A 16,968-nucleotide genomic window follows, 5' to 3' on the forward strand; every position below is an offset into this window, starting at 1 on the left:
TAATTTTTTAAAAAGAAATTGAAGATACCCTTTCCCGCCTTCACACAGTGCATTAATTGGTGGTTACATTATATATTCTTGTAAGTGCAGTATTTTGATGATGTAGAGTTGGTCAGATGACTCACAGTGAAGTAAAACAATAGAATGTGCATGCGCATGTCCTGTGCTTTTGGAGTCCTGCATGCATGTGGCACAAAATGCAGCAAAAATAAAAGATGTGCTCTCGTGGGTCTTTTCTAAGCAATAGTTGTAGTGAACAGTACTTAATTCCACTTAATTTTGGTTGGTTAGTAGTGCAGTTTTTTGCCTTGTTCATATGCCATTACCTATGCAGAGCTAGCCGCACTCCTGAGCTTATCGCTTGGCAACAAATGCACTGAGTGACAACTGGTGCAGGAACAAAAGCTTCCGAGTTGAACAGGTATATTATATTGCATAATGCACAGGTTGGTGAGACAGTGTGAATTACTCAATTTTCCAAATTAACAAAGGTCAAATAAACACGCTGTTACTGTAATGGCTTACTAGTTTATTTTACTGTTGGCACCATAAATGCATGTTTTAGCATGTTAAAGTAAAGAAACTTACTAATAAATGCATCTACCTATCATTAATATTCAATGAATATTCATAGCTAAATATTTGTATTCAGTTTGTATTAAAACATTCTGATATTCACAAACCCTTAATCACAACATATCTGTAATACAGTTAAAACTTGATATAATGAACTTCAATATAACGAAATTCTCGACAGAACGAGGTCCATAGTCCATAGAACACGATGTACAACGGTTATTCCAGAAATAAGGTTCCTAAAGAACTCCAGCCACACGCAAAGGTGCGAGGCGAAATCCGGCAACACTGCTGCATGTGACTGTTTCCCGACTCTCGATTCCCCCGGGCCGCACTTCACTGCGCCACTTATTCTTGGCTCAGCAGCCGTCCGATATGGAGGTTCCCATTGTTGATCCCACCAAGTGCGAGATTCGTTCTGTAATTTGCTTTTTGCATGCCAAGGGACATTACCTGTGGACATTCATCATCAGTTGACAGAGGTGTATGGAGACAAATGTATGTCGGTTCAACACGTCCGAAAGTGGTGCAGGGAGTTTATTGCCGGCCGGAAGGAAGTTCATGATGAAGAACGGAGTGGAAGATCGTCAGTTTCGGAGGCGGTTATCGAGATGGTTCAACGCGAACTGCTTCAAAACAGGAGGATCACCATCCGTGAACTTGTTGCTCAGATTTCTGGGAGATTCGTAGTACGGTGGAAAGAGCTTTGACTGAAAAATTCAGGCATCACAAGTGTTGTGTTCGATGGGTAGCATGGCTATTGACATCAGACCACAAGGAGAAATGCCTTGACTGTGCTCGCCAGTTTCTTCAAAAGAGTCAAGAAGGAAGGATTGCTGGAGTCCATTGTTACAGGAGGCGAAACGTGGGTGTTTCATTTCACTCCCGAAATGAAACAAAAATCCAAACAGTGGTGTCACCCAGAGTCACCAGTCGCAAAGAAGTTCAAACAAACTCCTTCTGCTGGCCAAGTCATGGCCAGTGTTTTTTGGGATCGTAAGGGGATACTGCTGATCGATTTCATGGAATGTGGGACACCAATAAACTGAGACAGTTATTGTGCAACACTAAGAAAATTCAGGCGAGCTATCCAGAACCACCGGCGAGGACGACTGGCAGCCGGTGTAACGCTGCTTCACTATAACACCCGACCTCACGTAAAACCCAGAAACTTTTGACAAACTTTGGGTGCACTGTCATGCCTCACCCACTGTACAGTCCAGACCTCGCGCCTTGTGATTATCACTTGTTCCCCAAGTTAAAGGAGCATTTGAGTGGCCAACGCTTCCGGAGCGACGATGAAGTCAAAGAAGAGGTGAAACGCTTCCTCAACGGGTTGGCGGTAGAGTTCTACGACATTGGGATACAGAAATTGGAGCACCGTCTAGAAAAATGTGCAAAAAAAGATGGCGATTACGTAGAAAAATAGAGCAAACTTTCATCTTTCCAATGATGTAAATTTCTATGAGAATAGACAATGTTGTCTATTTCTAAAATTGATGGGAACCTTATTTCTGGATCAACCTTCGTATTTTGAACCTCAATACAATGAAGTGTGTTTATACACAATTTCAATAAAACAAAACCTCACTGCCTCAGTCATCTGTGTCCACAGATGAGTCTGAGATGACCAAATGGTTGACTTGCATGCTGCTTTCAAACACACCTCTCAAATTGCGTGCCTGCCTTGTGAGAGCAACCACGGAAGCAGAGCAGCACCATTTTCCGTATAAAGTCCAAGTGCGATAAGATCCTATTGTGCCCGGTGAGCTTTATGCTTTATGTGCGAGTGAAAGTGTGAAAGGGTGAGCTGAGAAGGATGGTGGCTTGATGAGCGATATATCTTTCAGCATGAGTAAGGGTAAAGGGAGTGAGCTTGTGGTAATATGATCAAGCGCATTCCAGGGCAGGTGGGAAGGGAGGGGGAGAAAATGGGAAGGAAGATTGGTGCATGTCTCCTTTTCTAGCTGGGCTGTGGCTGCAGACGGTTGTCAGCGTGCAGCCCTCAAGCACTGTTTTAGAGGTAATCTGCTGCGTGTGCAAAGGCTGCGCAAGCTGAGATGGCAGGGCATCATGCGTGCACTGTCTTCCTGCGAGTTTAGTACTGAAGGTTGCGTAATATTGAGTCAGACGAAGCATTCGCTCACCGCGGTGCTTTTCACAATAACATTCTATTGTGAGTGACACTATCAACCATGGCGGCAGAGTGGATGTGAAAGCATGGCTGCTTTCACTTCGTACCACTGATGTGACGATAACGTCGACACGGCATGAAACTGAATCTTTCATCACCAACTCTCAAATTCAACAAAATGATTTTTTTTTAAATTCAAATTTGCTATTCCTGATTGGCGGATATTCTGGAAAATTTTGCAGCTTCTTCCATGCAAGAAAGATCCATCAGCAGCTGTACTTATTTACCTAAAATATCGAATTTCGATACAACCAAACAAATTGATGATTTTATCAACTTTTTTATATCGAGGTATGACTGTATACAGTCAGCTTTTAGGCATCCCTAAAGAACAAAGACCTGTTAATATAAGACTGCACCACAATCAGCGGTTTCATTAAGGAGGAATCAAGTCTAAGTTGTTGCAACACCTTGGTTGTTACATATGAACTCCGCAAAATGCGTGAAAACATTTCAGAGACATAATTGGTACCGATAATTGTTGGTTCACGAACTGCAGTATCACTAACAAGGGAGAGCTTCCAAAGGCACACCAGAATATAAATGACTAAAATGTTGACACTCAACTGAGCACAGAGGCCTTGTATGGACACTGTTGGCACGCATATGGGCGTTCACCAGTGTGTGTTCGCAGATGACGCTGCAGGTCACAGCTGATGCGGAATCGAGCTCCACACACGGAGCACTGAAAGGGCATGTCACCCGTGTGTGTTCGAAGATGCACAAGAAGTTGGTTTTGGTGGCGGCCTGCAAAGGGACACATCTGGCACCTGCACAAAGGGCAAATCTTCCCAATAAGGATTGCCAAATATTCTGTTAAGAAGGTCACGCAAAGAGAGGCTCATTCAACAAAAAGCTCTTATAGTTAGCCAAGCATCGCAACAGACTGACTTCACTACACTCACTGGAGATGCATGCGATTTGTGCCAGCTTCATGATTCCACTAGCCCTTGTCATTTACATAGAAGGCAACCTTGTGTCATGCGCTGAGGCTAGCGGCACGTGAACATGGCTAATGTCCTCTGCATATGTGCGACCCAATGCGTTATTAAGTTTTCTTTTTATTATTATCATGTACAAATATGAAAAAGGCAAATGGTGTCAGGTAGTTTATCATTCGATAACCTAAACACTTCAGAACATAACTAATATTAACAAAACTGTAACCCTAGATAGCATATACATTTGCAGTGACACAGGGAAACTCACAGAGACATTTGCTTACAAGAAGCACAGTGTAAAAGACCAACTTTCTTCAACAACCACGATAAACCTTGCACAACACAAAGTTTGTCCCCCCAGCAATAACAGCACTACTTTTTATTCCAGTCCAGAAGTTTTCTGCTGCAAGCACTGCATAGGTTGAATTTCGTCACACGTGTTTTGCATGATTAGAGTCCCCGAAAGCACTTGTCGAATGAACAATGAAAGCGACTACTAGAAGCTTGTAGCAATAAATATTGTTATGGGAAGAAGAGTAGGTGTATTTAAATAGCTTCTTAATGGCTGAGCTAACATGTGCCGAAGAGTGTTATACCCAAATCTTCTTAATCATCTTTCAGACCACAATACAATTCCCCTTCTTCCAAAATTACACACTGTTACAATATTCACATTGATCTGTGCTGCCCATTTTTTTAGGCCACAAACAAAATGCAGACACTCTAAATTGGGCTTGTCCAAACTGCGTGTACCTACTACTTCACTGAGAATGAGCTCAGCTCACCTACACCACCATGTACTTATCAAAGTGTACCATCCCAATTTAAGTCTATTTTTACCAAACATGCACAAAATGTGCCCGCTCTACGTTCTCGAGACTGACTACAAAAGCACTGTAATAACAACATATGCTTACATTAAAATAATTTTTTGCAGCGCGATGTTTTAAATAAATCCTTTATACAGTTTATTTATTGCTTTCAATCATCATACAGTAGATTTCATAACATAAACAAAATAAATTTTTATTTATGCATAGTTTGCTTAGCTTTTTCATTTCTAAAAACTCTTCAATAGGAAACATTTCAAGATGAATGTGATGAGATCAGAAGCATCTTCAGATTAAAGGATGTATCCAAAATACTATTTTGCATAACAGAGAAATAGTAGTAAATAGATAAACAGTAAGCCAGGAAAGGCACACGACAACAGGCACTTTGCGAGAAAACATTTAGAAGCACTGCAATAAAAAAGTTATATTACAAGATCTTAGGAGTGTGTGAATATTAAAATTTTTGAATACAAATCAAATATGAATACTTAGCTTCAAATATCAAATCAAATATCGACTATAGATATATGTGCATTCATTAGCAAGTTTGGTGATTTTAACATATTGGAACTTTGCAATTACATTGTCAATGGTAATTAACTAGTAAGCCATCATACTGAAAGGTTGTTTATTTCAAGCATGTTAACTTCCAAAATTGAGTATTTTCCATTAGCTGTCTGTTCTCACCAACCTGTGCCTTATTATACAGCACCAAGTGCCCATAAGGTCTTGGGGCTAAGCGGGGAAATGTATGAATAAAGAATTAAAAAAAAGAACAAAATCAAAGGCATTAGATACTGTGGCAGATGCCACTCATCACATTTGCTGTCAAGCAATAGGCTCAGGATTGGTGGTGGCACTGCAAAAGTAACAAATGAACAAGGCAAAAGCTGTGCTCACGCCCAACCAAAACGAAGTGGTGCTTTGCTGTTTGCTGTGACCATTGCTTAGAAAAGAACTGCAAGAACATTGTCCTTTCTTTTTTGTATGTCTTGTGCAACATGCAAGCAGGACTTCTGCAGCACAGCTTATGCAGCAAGACCTTTCTGTTGTTTTCCTTCAGTGTGACACATGTGACTGACTCACTGTTGTCAATGTACTGTATTCGCAAGAATATAGTGTAACCACCAAGATGATGCGAGGTATACTACAGGAAGAAGTGCGAAGGCACCTTTGATTGCATGAAAAAAATTTTGTGATTTTAACTCCAAGTAAGCAGGTGTAATGCATACATACTAGTTTAGAAGAGTGCCTTTTAGCATGCCGCGATGCACGCAGATCTTGTAGTAATGCCCACTGCGGAATACTCATCGCTTGCGAGATCTGTACTACAAGTACCGGGTTTCGTTTGGGAGTATAATGCGGCGGCGGATCGGCCATTGCTCTATCCTGAAATATATATTTTTTTAAAACTATACTGCAGGCCCAAAGTGTGGGTTCTTGCAGGAGGGGCATCAGAGAGTTCATACAACAAGCACTGGGGTAAAACAGTCAAACAATTACATCATACAAAATGAACAATGTTAAAAAATACATTGTGACACAACAGTGAGCACCCGATTAATTGCGACAACAAATGCTTTAAATTATTACCGCTCTTGCAAAAATGACCAACCCTTTTCCTACCGGGGCATGGGGGTAAGCGAAGCTTGTCTTGCTTGCACCTGACCTTTGTCATGGTTAAGTAACCCAACGGTAACGGTGCCGGACTGCTTCAGCCTCCCGCTCCCTCAGCTCAGAATCTTCTTTTTGTTGCTGTCGCATTGCCTTGGCTCGGGTGGCTCTAACGGCTGGATTGGTGTGCTGAAGGCGAGCCCTTTCACGGGCGAGCTTACGCCGCCGCTCGTTGAAAGCTGCCTGTTCCTTGGAGGAACGCACAACGCATGGGCGTCCCATACGTTTTCCAAGACTGACCCGAACGGAAACAAAGCTGGTACAGCACGCGTGAAGCCCTTTCCTGCCCTTTCCCTCCCCGGACAGAAGTGACACAGCCCTCATTGGATGTGCGCATGGCATGAGCGCCTATGCAGCTGGAATCCTTGCTAATGACTCACGCTCCAGCGTAGCTGTCAACTCATCAAACCGCCCTTTCCTGCAGCTGCTCTGCTCTGGGAGCAATTGTTCTTTTTTTGTGTGACCACAACACCACCAAAACTTGTGAGCCAATACAAGCTTCACTTGAAAAAAGCAGTAGTATAACAAGGAAGTAGACAACATATAAATGTTGCAACAAACGCGTGAAACGCCGCATGGAAGCGCCACATGGGCATGTGGCGAGGAGCTGGCATATTTTCATAGTAAGGTCGCATGGATGGGCATCGCTGCTCAGAATCAGCCCATTGGACCTATAATCCCGGAAAGAACATTCCTTTTTCAACTGGATTCTCTTGCGCAGTTGCCCCATCCACTTTTGTTGCGCTCTGAGTGCACCCTCACTAACCGCAAACCCATGCCCCTTGCTACAGAGAGGCTGACTTTTCTGCACAGCTTAGACATCCCATGGCTGAGCGTGCTTTACAGGAGGAATGTCGGCAGCAGCACGAAATGTCAAACTTGGCAAAAAATCATGCATGCTCTTAGATATGATAGAAGCAAACGTTAAGAACTGTGTTTGCTCCAGCATAACCAGCAATATATTCGATTTGCCTCGAATATTCGCAACCTACCGAATATTCGGAAATTTTCAAATAAATAGTTTTCAAATTGAATACGAATATTAAAAATATAATGTTCAATAGCGTTCAAAATTTTTGCATATTCGCATACCCCTACAAAATCTTGTACAGCATGTGACAGTAAACTGCTCGGTCATGGTTTATGGCACCTTTCACAAAGGAAGACGTCAGCACAATGTTTGCAAAAGACGCTCGTGACCCTTTCGTGCCTGAATAAACGGTTTCCACATGGTTACAGCGCTGATTTTACCTCATCACAAGTGTCATGCGGGAACACCTGCAATTCGGTATGGCTCCAGCGAAGCTGCAAACGCATCTACGCATGCAATCTTGCAAAAGTGTGCTGTTTGCTTCTTTATTTTTTGTTACTGCATTATCCATAGTACCAGTGTCTTTTCTTACATGATACATCGCAGTAATGTAAATCAATAAAGCACTTATTGTGGTGGAATGATAGCTGGTACAATCCTGCCAGAGTTTACATTAACCAATGTACACAAGTTAAGTGGGTAGTGTTAACCAGATTTTTGTTTGCATTGTCTCTATAGGGAACCAAGAAGGCTCAGTTTAGTTCAGTTCACCTCCAAAGTGTTCAGCTTGTCAGAAAATTCAGCTTAACAGAGTGCCTTAAGTGAATTGTATTACTCTCTTTGACATTAAGAAATTCAAAATTTGCATTACTCTAAAGCGCACCCAATTTTAGCGGGCTTAAGTAAAAAAATAAAAGAGCTCCATAATGTAACAAGTACCTGAATGTAATAAGCACCCAATTTATGTAAGAATATAGTATGTTTCCACGTTCATAATCAGAAAAAAATGAGACTTCCAGAATTCTCACAGATGAGCTTTCACAATGAAAGCGACGTGTCATTGCCGCCATTTGCACTTCATAAACCACAGACACCAAGAAAATAGATATGCTGCTATCACTTACACAAGATTTTCTGTGAATGGGCATAAGACTTATCAAAATGCGCAGCTGTGAGCATGCCTGGCACCCTGTGCAGATCGCGAGCTCAGCACAACGTCAGAAACACTAGTGGCCATATACGACGACACATCCAATGTAGAGTTGCACGAAATATTACGAAAGTGATAGTATCTTGGAAAGTGATCGTAATCAAGCACAATATGAATTCATAGCAATGAGACTGGAGAGCATCTTTTTTGTATTCTCTCGAGCGTCGTGCACATGTGTGAGTTGCAAGAGACATCTAGGGGCTTTCGCTTCTCTGAATCTGCCTTTCCCTAGGTACTACAGTACCATGGAGGAGGACGTGCTTTGCTCCGTTTGTTCCTAGCCAAGTTGAGCTGCGTTGCAGCGTATAAATACTCAGGAATAAACATGCTCTCTCAGTGTATTTCGTGTGCTAGTGGTCACAACGCTGCTCTCATGATTGGGGCCCCATGTCTATAGTTCGAATTGCGTGTTGAATAGGCATTCCAGATTTTTTTTTATTTGCATCACTATATCATTTCCCCCTTCGACTTCTGCAGTAGTTGTTCTTTATATATGATTCCCCCCCAGGCCTGACACGGTGAGTTTCTGCCAAGGGAAGCAAATCGCACACGAGGGGGGGGTAGATGCTGTTCTAGTGGCTCCAGGCCAATGTATAATTACACGTTGTTGCTATGAATTCGTTTCATTGTAAAATATTAATTTTCAGGTTATACGTAAGTTCTTGTTAATGGCTGGGTAGTGCATGCGCAGAGCCATGTGGCACGCATTCCTCCTGGTGCCGATAAGTGTGGTACTGGCAGAGTGCTGAAGACGAAGTGGCAAACCTTATGCTATGTGTGCCACAGTGACATGGGCCACTCATTGACAGCAAACTGCTGCTTTGCCATTACAAACTCTGTATCACCCGTTATGGTCCCGTTTGGATGGAACTTTAAGCTACACTTACACAGGATCACTGTGCACGGGATTAAGCAAAGTGGGCCGTCCTCTTTAGTACCTAGGCAAATGCACATTAGAAGAAAGAGTCCCCAGCAAAAGTCCCCAGATCTCGCGGTCTCCAGCAAAAGTTGCCAGACGTACCTCTGCAACTTGTGCATATGCATGACGCTCAGGCAAATACGAAAAAGAAGCTCTCGTCCTACAGCAACCTTGAAGAAAACATGCTCTGCCACCATCTCAGGATTGTAATGACACTATGTCTGACGGCTATGATGGTACATACACTATTACCTATGTTGCAAATGCAGTTTTGGTTTCGTTTGCAATTGTAATGTGCAGGCAATTTTCGGACGCATTTTTGGGAAATGTGTGAATTAGATTTGTGCAAATAAGGTACTAGATATGGCAATTATTTTGTTGCCTCTAGAATAATGCCTTCATAGTGCAGTTTTTTTGGTTACTTCGTAAATTTTCCACCCTAAGAGTTTGGTCCGGTGAAGATTAGGGCGTGCCCCATCACTTTCTCACAAATGTTCCCCTTTCCTTCGGCCCCTGCTCCTCTCCGTTCCCCACCTGTGGTGGGATGGGGTGACGACTGGGCTGGGCTTAAAATGTTGCTCCACATTGTGAACAGTTTCCACTGAATGGTTTTTGGTGAGAACTGAGCCCTCAACTGTTCTGGTCGCGCATGACTGGTTCACAGTGGTCTCTGTGCTGACTCTTCTAGCTGCGCCAAGTGTGCCCACACCGAAGAGAAATTCCCAGGACAGCGAAAGGCGCATACATGCTTTTTTTATCAAACAGCCCCTTTAGGAATTGCTTGGACATGAGCTTGTCTACAGTGCCTTCTACCTATGGTGAGTCCTTACCCTACATTGCTCCTTTCCAAACTCTAAGTTGAAGGGTGGTGCCCAGTGCTTGTGCATGGTCCTATACTCCAAAGAGGCCACACTTGTTGCTAGTACTGACAGAGATTGCCCCGTATTCTTGCAAACAAACCCTTTGGTCACTGCGAGAATACACAGCCCAGCCACGGGGAGCATTCTTCCTTTTCTGTTCTGTTGTGCAGCGCCAGGGGCGCTCTCCTTCCGTAGCAATATACTAGCTGTGCCTCTTCTGTGTTATTTGCCCTTGGTGTGGGAACCTTTGCTTCACATGACACCCAGGACTGGGGAATTTGCACAGTGTCAGATGTCACCAGAGGCTAAGCGCAAATGAACCAGCCCTTTATTAACTTGGACACTACTGTGCTTCTTGTAGTGCAACAATCGGTGCCTATTGGAGGCTGAGCACGCGCATACAGCAGCACACCAGTACTCGCATGGCAACAGCTTACATGGCACTGTGGTTCGCTAAGCTCAAGCTTGGGATGGTTAGTACTCCTTTGAGTAGTGTAGGGCCACCACAGTCTATGCAGTTAAAATACATGCCAATGGACTGACCTATACGGTTTGTCGTCAATATGCACTCGCTGATGCATCTTCAATGCCCACCTGTCCGCAGCAGCATAATCACCTGCATGTATCACAAGAGATTTCTGCATTGGATTTTTCAAAAATTAATAGAAAAAGAACTGCAACATGGGAAAAAGAGACAAGTGTAGCACTTCAACCAACTCACTGGTTTAAGCAGAAGGTGTATGATGGCCTGCATCAAAACTATGCTGTCCTAACAAGGTATTTTGGTACAACCTACATGCAAAATAAAGCATGCTTCATTTTGTGAAGGGAGATTAACAACAAGCCTTTGACAATTAAAACACTTGTGCTCCAACCATTTACATTAAATTACAGAAGAAGCCTGTTCATTCAGCATTACCTGAATGTTGAACTATCAAATGAAATGAGTAAATAATTAAAGCGGCCATCGTTTAATGACCCAAAGCTGCAGTGTGGTCTACGAGAGATGCTGTAGTGAAGAGCTCCAGATCCATTTTGACCACTTCCAGTTATTTAGTGAGCGCCCAGCACCATACATGAGAATTTGTACGTTCCGACTCAATCCAAGATATTCTGCATTGAAATAAAATTAAATAACAATGAGGGAAAAGCCCACACCTACCAAAAGGCAAGAGCAGGCAGAATGCAACCACTATGGCTAAGAATCAAGCACTGTGCCTAGTTCACAGCTGTATAGTGCCATAACCATTGAGCTACCCAGCATATAACCATTATGCAGCCAACTATACCTCCAAATTAACTCATTCGGTACAGCTACAAATGTGCTCATTTTCGATGTTTCTATGCTTTAATGTGTTATTTCAAGATGCAGTGGTCCGTATACCATGCTAAATAAAATTGTAGCCCGATCACTGGTGTTTTGAATAGATGCAAAGCAGCTATAATTGCTCAGACAGTTTTTGAGAATTCTTGTGTGAAACTTCAAAGAAGCACCGTAATGAACACAAATGAAAGTAATAATATGCAATTTTTAGCATAATTACTGAGAGTAAGAAACTCTTAAATATATAAGCTATGCATCTCACTCCTAGTTCCCAACTTTTAAAGTCAGATCCTGCCTAAGAATCATTGTGGAGATTTAATGGCATCAATACTAAAAATACTGATGCCCATGCTATGCTGGAAAGCAGTAGCTTTGCAAATGTGAAAACTGGCAAGTTCTTATTGTACAGGGAGCATTCGTTTTTAATCATTGCAGCAGGCACTAGGTTTGTTTGCTACTGCATTCTTTACGCTCGCAAGGCAATGGTTGTCAGGTTCTAAGACCCATGTCCACCCTTAAGAAAAAGTAAGGTAACTTACACTGACTGCAGCTGAACGGTTTTTCCCCTGAATGCCTTCGCCGATGATTGGCCATTTTGTCTGACCGGCTGAACTCTTTTGAGCACTCGGGACACTTGTAAGGCTTTTCTCCTGTATGGATACGGCTGTGCCTTCGCAGATCCTTTCTATATCGGCAAGTAAAGCTACACCCTGGCTGGCTGCATCTCAAGATGGCATGTTCGACAGAAGGCTGCTCTGGTCCCCGCTGTCTCAGCGTACCTGCAGAAAAGTTCATCAGATTTATTGTTCAAAGAGAACATCCCTCCTGTAGGTGCAATAAGAGAACATACAGGAGCTGCTATAAGCTAATGAAAATTTTTAGGATGCATGCTCATGAAAAAACAACTATGGATTGGTGGTGCCACCAACTCCAGTGCAATAGTATGCACTGTACAGTGGCAAAAGAAAAAGATTAGCACAAGTGATCAGTGATCGCAGCAGAAAAATTACAATACGCAGCACTGCAGCTGAAGACATACTGCTAGTAAGACTACCAAGCCGTTCCCATTGCTCGCTCTCAAGGGTAGTTCAGTTGACAGTTGCAGCTTAGGAAGTATGGAGGCTGGCCAGTACACGAACATCAGATGGAAAGGTCCCGATATAGAAGCACAATTACTCGAACATTGTTGTAGACAACTGTCAACCGGCCCCAAGCTGCAAACATGGGAAGACCACAGCACCTGCGCTATCTGCCCGTTTCTGGTTGGCAACATTGCGTATCAAAATTTTGCCACTCGAGTCGCTGCACATTTGTGCAAATCTTTTTTCGTTGCCACTGTTCAAATATTTATTCATTTGCAACAATGGTCATAGACAAGTTCACCAGCCAAATAAATTATTTCACCTCAATAGAAACAATGGGACATCTGTACTACAGTCGAACCTCAATATAACGAAATTATGGATATAATAAAGTATTTAACTTTTTATTCATCCATAGAACATCATGTATTTTGAACTTCAATATAACAGAGTGTGTTTATAGTATATGATTTCAATATAACGAAATTTCACTGCCGCTGCAAAGGGATACCAAGGCAATAAATGGAAACTACCACGGATGCAGATGGTCGAACGGTTGAATTGCATGTGGCTGCTTGTGACTGCATCTCTCAAATTGTGCAACGTTTGACAGAGAGTGGCTGTTAAAGTGTAGCAGCAAGACCCTCTCGCCGTCATGCTCCGTATAATGTCCGCATCCAATAATACCATATACCACCTTGCACGCTGCATGCTGTGGGTGCAAAGGAAAAGCATGTGAGTGTGAGCTGAAAAGGCTAGTGGCTTTATATGCATAGCCTTCCCACGTGGAGGGTAGCATACGTTAGCATGATCAAGTGTGCGGTAAGATAGGGAGTGGGAGGCAGGCGAGCATGCTTCTCTTCTAGCTTGGTGACATGGCTGTCATTGTGGCTGAGTGCATACGCGGCCCCCGTGCTCTATCTTGGTGGTAATCTGAGGTGGGTGCGAAGTCAGGGTGAGCCAATATGGCCTTGGCTTCTTTGCGCTGTGCTCCCGCAAGTTTGGTGATGAAGGTTGTGTAATCTTGAGTTTTGGAGATGCATTGAAGTGAGAGGCAGACAAAGCATTCCCTTCCCTCTGCTTGCACCCTTCCTGATAGCGCCGTTTCACTTTGGAGACACGATCAGTAGCAGCATCGGAGGGGAGCAAAAGCTTCGCAGGATTTGCTTCGTACTGCCAATGTGAAGATATCATCAGTATGACATGAAACAGCAGCTTTGTACACCGATTATCAAAGTCAACAATGTGACTTTTTGTTTCATTGAAATTCTTTTTTTCCAAGTGCCGGATAACAAAAAAATTTTGCAGTCCTTCCTGTGCAAAAAAAATCCGTCGGCGACTGCATTTATTTGCATAAAAGGCCGAATTTCAATATAATGAAGTAAACTGCCAATTTTACTGACTTCATTATATTGAGGTTTAACTGCATTTGCTAACACAAGATTTAGTTCTGTTATTCTAGCTGTACCAAAATTAATGGCTAGAAGGCCTGGTGGCGTAGTGATGCAAACTTCATTTGATGTGAAAGCATCAAATGACCTATTTAAGTGAAAAAGCTGGCGCTGTTTGTAGCAGTGAGACGGCAAGTAAATTCCCACTGGATGTGATGCCAGGTCACAAACGTGCCTCATCGGGGCAGAGTGGTCGAATTGGAACACCTGCTGCTGCAGTGGTGCGCCAAGTGTTGCATGAGGGGAGAGGGCGTCACCGCAACACAATGTCACCAGAACGCCTTGATGGAGCAGATACAGCATTGCGATGCTGCGTGCAGACGCTGTTCTCTGGTTACTTGTGTTATCCGCGCGTTCCTTGTCCACACAAGCTCTTGCCTGCGTTCTAACTGCACCCCAGCAAGGGCAAATCCTAAATGCGCCAAGCATCTCACAATGCACTCGCTTGCTTGTCCGTGGGGAGTTCATAACTCAAAAGACCGTTCAGTGGCGTTCAATTGGATGTTACTGCTTTCACATTCACAACTCATAAGAAGTGCTTGGATGTCCTTGGATTTTTCCACGAAGCCCCTAAAGTACCCACAAAAACCGCTTATGTGACTCTGCACAACCACAGTAATGAGCCTATTCTCTAAATTTTTTCTCTGCTACCTAATTTTGTTACACATTCTGGATCTAATGATACCCCTGGTGTACAGAAAACACCTGTGTACAGAAAACAGTCTCATAAATAGGCAGCCATGATGCAGGAAAGAATGAAGAACTTAAAATGTCCTGATAAGTTAAATGTCTTCAGCACTGATCACAGCTATTGCAGTCAATGATTGTGCACATTATCCCTCTAACTAGACACACAACGCTCAGTAAACACGATGTTCAGCAGCTCTCAGCCAGTGCTGCTTACTGAGTACAACTGCTGCAAGCTTGGTTTCAGCTTTACTTGCTGCACAGGCGTGCAGGCATGGTGGTGCTACTTGTTTTCAGTAGTACAAACTGCCTGCTGTAGAGCACTTACAAGAATATTCATTTATTAGTATTAAATTCAGGTAACTTGCAAATTCCCATCTATCACATGTTGCCACTCCCAGCTAGTACAATATTGTGGAACAGCCATAATACGCAACTTTGTTTTAGTGAGCAAGAAGAATAAGGGAGACTGAGGTGCTCGACCCTTAGTAACAACTACATGAAGCCAACAGACAAACAACAAGAAAGTGGACATGGGAACAGCCACCGCCGTAGCTCAATTGGTAGAACAACACACGTGTCACATAGCGGGTTTGGCTCTACCAGCAGCAAGTTGTCTTTTCTTACATTTAAAGTTCCCTTCTTATTTATTGAAATTATGATGCTTACTGCAAATTTGGCCCTCATTTATAATCAATTTTGCTCTTCAATTTAAGAAAATGATTGCTTTTCCCTAATATTTTCTTGGATTCATTGTCTGTTGGCTTCATGTGGTTGTTTCTTGTTTTGAGGTTGTACAGACACCAAGTTGCATGAAATGACACTATCAGAATCGAAAGTCTTACCACAACTTGTTGCCTGGCCAGAAACAGGCATGCCCACAGCAGCTACAGTAGCATTACTATCAGATGTAGCAGTGCTGGCAATACAAGCGCTGTGCATCGTGGCTTGTAGTGTCCAAGGAGCATCTCTGGACAGTGTGGCAGCCTGTGGAACGACAGCAGGGTTGGCTTCCTCAGCAGACCTGTATCCAGAAAGCACAGGGCTAGCATAGAGGTGTCCCATAATTCCCTCAACTACCACATAATTATGTCTGTTTAACCTTTACCCCACTCACTGCAACTTCAACATCATTTGGCACACAGTAGGAGAACTAAAAATTTTAAAAATAATTTTAGTGGGCCTGTGTAGCATCAGGCCAAATAGGAAGTGCTCAGCAGTTCCAAATTTAGGGGGAGAGTGCACCCAGAAGATGATCACGGGAAGGACAATCAAGGTGTGCCTCAGACTTGTGCTTGCTTGTGAGACAACTCTGGGAGACAGAGCACGGTTTTGGGGAAAGTAGCTATAGCGTGCTAGCCATGTTTGCCATGTACCCACCAGGGCAACAGTTCTCGGAGATCAAGCTTGATGCCATCATTACATGAAAGGAGGGGATGGGGCACAGGAAGGCCTTTTGAGCCCCACAACTTGTACCATATGTTAGCAAACATTAATGCAAGATATCTTATGGGAGAACCAAGACTTTTACAAAGATTTCACTCGACAATCGCTTTATTTGCACAGCCATGGACATGTTTTAGGCCAAGCTATGTGCAAGACAAGCTGAACCACCCATATCCTGTCATTCCCACGATGTCACGGCACAGGCTGTGGTGGCCAGATTTCTCTCTATTTAGTATTGTAAGAGACTCAATGACTAAAGAACTCCAAGATGTCACAGCTATATGGGTCCAAGCTGCAGCTGAAAGCAATCCAATTGCAACACAGGCTTAAACGATCTCACAGACTTACTCTGAAGGATAACTCAAGCATGTCCTCACATGCGAGAAATGGTCAAGGCCAATTCGGGCAGTGGCAGCATGACTGAACTGCCGAAGGAAGTGCACTTTTGCACAGCCCTTCACACTACTCAATGTGTCAAATATGCTGTTGTATGCAGCTCAAAACAAGTGTGCAATGCTCCTTCAAGGGGCGTATGGTAGCGCAATTAAAAGACGGGACAAAAGAAGACACACAGGTCTTCACCATTTTGCTCTGTGTGTACCTGTGTGTCTTCTTTTGTCCCGTCTTTTAATTGTGCTAACGTACACCCCTTGAAGACGCATTACCAACAAGCCCACATTGCAACCCTAGCAATGCTCCTGTACTTTTAGTACATGGAAGTTTCAAGGGGATCTTTTCTCTGTCAGATAAATGCAATAATTCAGAATATAAGGGTTCAACGTGAGTGGGCTAGACAATTTGTGATACCTCTACACAGCGTTACGTGCTAAGGTCTATTTTTTTTTCTTGTGTGAAACAGAGTGAATGTACCAAAAAATGATCAGAAGCACTGCCAAGTACACTGGGAAACATTTGTATGGAGGACACTTAGCAATTATATTAGTGTACAAAAAATGAAAC

General features: G+C 43.1%; 1 protein-coding gene across 1 annotated transcript in view; it reads right to left on the reverse strand.

Annotated features, from left to right (window-relative positions):
• Window positions 1-16,968, reverse strand: part of LOC135897774 (zinc finger protein 64-like) — a 50,336-nt gene that overhangs the window by 15,847 nt on the left and 17,521 nt on the right. The window contains exons 4-7 of the mRNA XM_065426482.1: window positions 15,408-15,586; window positions 11,882-12,121; window positions 10,562-10,634; window positions 3,338-3,540 (exon numbers count right to left, since the gene is read on the reverse strand). Of these exons, the coding sequence (XP_065282554.1) occupies window positions 3,338-3,540; window positions 10,562-10,634; window positions 11,882-12,121; window positions 15,408-15,586 (695 nt within the window). The remainder of the gene's footprint in view (window positions 1-3,337; window positions 3,541-10,561; window positions 10,635-11,881; window positions 12,122-15,407; window positions 15,587-16,968) is intronic.

Source organism: Dermacentor albipictus, chromosome 1, assembly GCF_038994185.2.
Source record: "Dermacentor albipictus isolate Rhodes 1998 colony chromosome 1, USDA_Dalb.pri_finalv2, whole genome shotgun sequence".
Classification (NCBI taxonomy): Eukaryota; Metazoa; Arthropoda; class Arachnida; order Ixodida; family Ixodidae; genus Dermacentor; species Dermacentor albipictus.